At 59.3% G+C, this 1,453-nt stretch overlaps 1 protein-coding gene across 1 annotated transcript; it reads right to left on the bottom strand.

Moving 5' to 3' along the window:
* Nucleotides 1-6: 6 nt before the first annotated feature.
* LOC119343318 lies at nt 7-929 on the bottom strand. Its single transcript, XM_037614342.1, has one exon. The coding sequence runs from the start codon at nt 488-490 to the stop codon at nt 179-181; it is 312 nt and encodes a 103-aa protein (XP_037470239.1). The 5' UTR covers nt 491-929; the 3' UTR covers nt 7-178.
* Nucleotides 930-1,453: the final 524 nt, after the last annotated feature.

Raw genomic sequence — 1,453 nt, 5'->3', positions numbered from 1 at the left:
TAGGCTAAGAGAAGCCAATCGGCATGGCATCTCTACTCTCTAGTAGTGGTGGTGGACTGGTGGCGGTGGTGGTGGTGACCTTTACGTACATCCAAGATACATCACTCTAATACTCTACTAGTTATACACCATACACAGCTAGTTATACGCAACCCCAATCGTACGTACTTACACAATCCTACGCGTAGATGGCATAGCGCATGCTCTCGCGCACCATGAGGTGGCTGACCTCGTCGGCCCGTGGCCGCCATACGCTCGCCGCCCAGGCTTCCTCCGTCGGCAGGTCCTCGCCGTCGAAGCGGACGGCGCACGCTAGTGCCAGGAGCGCCCTGGCCAGGGCGCCGCCCACGCTCGGCGCCACCGCCGCGGCGGCGCCGGCATCGCCGAGGCCGAGCGCGCTCTCGTCCACCACCCGCGCCGTAGACCTCCTCCCCCTGCGCCGCCGCCACCGCAGGCCCTGCCGGACGAGCGCCACCACGTCGCCCCACATGTCGACCGCCGGCAAGAAGCTAGACACGGGCGGCACAGCAGTATGGAATGTACTGATCACACGTACGTACGTGCGCGGCCTGTCCTCGAACTCTCACCACCAGAGCTTGGCGGGGACACGGCAGCCGAAGCACATCCTTACGTGCACGCACACTCTTGTGGATCACACGGCTCGCACCACGCCCATGGATCCTCCCGTGCTTGGAGCGACCAGCTGCGTCGTCCACACACACAGCATCTCGGTGGGGGTTGTGGCAGATCACAGGTATGGTATATATGCGCCCTGGTCCGAGGGAACTAGAAGGGAGCAGAGGTGGGAGATGGTGGAAGCACGCAGGGATCACGATGGTTTATATGGAGGGAGGAAGAGGAGACAGGCGGAAGAAGATGATGGTGGTGGGGAGAGGGGAGCACTCAACGGCACGTACTAGTGGGGGTGGATTCCGCTGTGCGCCTCTGTGGTGCTGGTGGTGCTTGTTTCTTTCCTTCACCGTGTGCGAGTGTGACGGGGAGACGCAAGCCAAACCCAAACTAACGCTGTGCTCTGTGCATGGAAGCAATTCCCCCCCTTCTTTCTTAGAGATAAATGTTTCCTATATACTGTAGATGTTGTTTGCTTACGGCATAATAACGTCACCGGTGTTTTCCTATAAACTTCGTTCGCAAGTCGACTAAGGAAAGCCTTCCTCCCCTCAATCTTCACCGGCGAGTTTATGGATTCGCCTCCACTCCGCCTGCCGCTCTGGCGGCGGTGGCGGGAAGGGGATTTCTGGTGCCTCGAATCCGGCTAGTAGATAGGTAGCGGTTTAGTCCTCACAGGGACGCGTTTGGACGGATGGCGGCACTTCCTCTCCGAGTCAGTCTTCCGGATTTCGGTCCTCCTCAAGTTCGTCCGCTGGGACGGATTAGACGAAGTTTCGGCATAGATTCCTGCCAGCTCCTCAGGTCGGTGAGGTTAGGGTTT

The sequence above is a fragment of the Triticum dicoccoides genome, unplaced genomic scaffold (assembly GCF_002162155.2).
Source record: "Triticum dicoccoides isolate Atlit2015 ecotype Zavitan unplaced genomic scaffold, WEW_v2.0 scaffold122767, whole genome shotgun sequence".
NCBI classification, from domain to species: domain Eukaryota; kingdom Viridiplantae; phylum Streptophyta; class Magnoliopsida; order Poales; family Poaceae; genus Triticum; species Triticum dicoccoides.
Note: the sequence above shows the minus strand (reverse complement) of the source record. Positions and strands in the feature narration are given on the sequence as shown.

What these genes read in the sequence shown, in the direction of transcription:
- LOC119343318 (XM_037614342.1), bottom strand. Translation starts at nt 490, where the DNA reads ATGTGGGGCGACGTGGTGGCGCTCGTCCGGCAGGGCCTGCGGTGGCGG.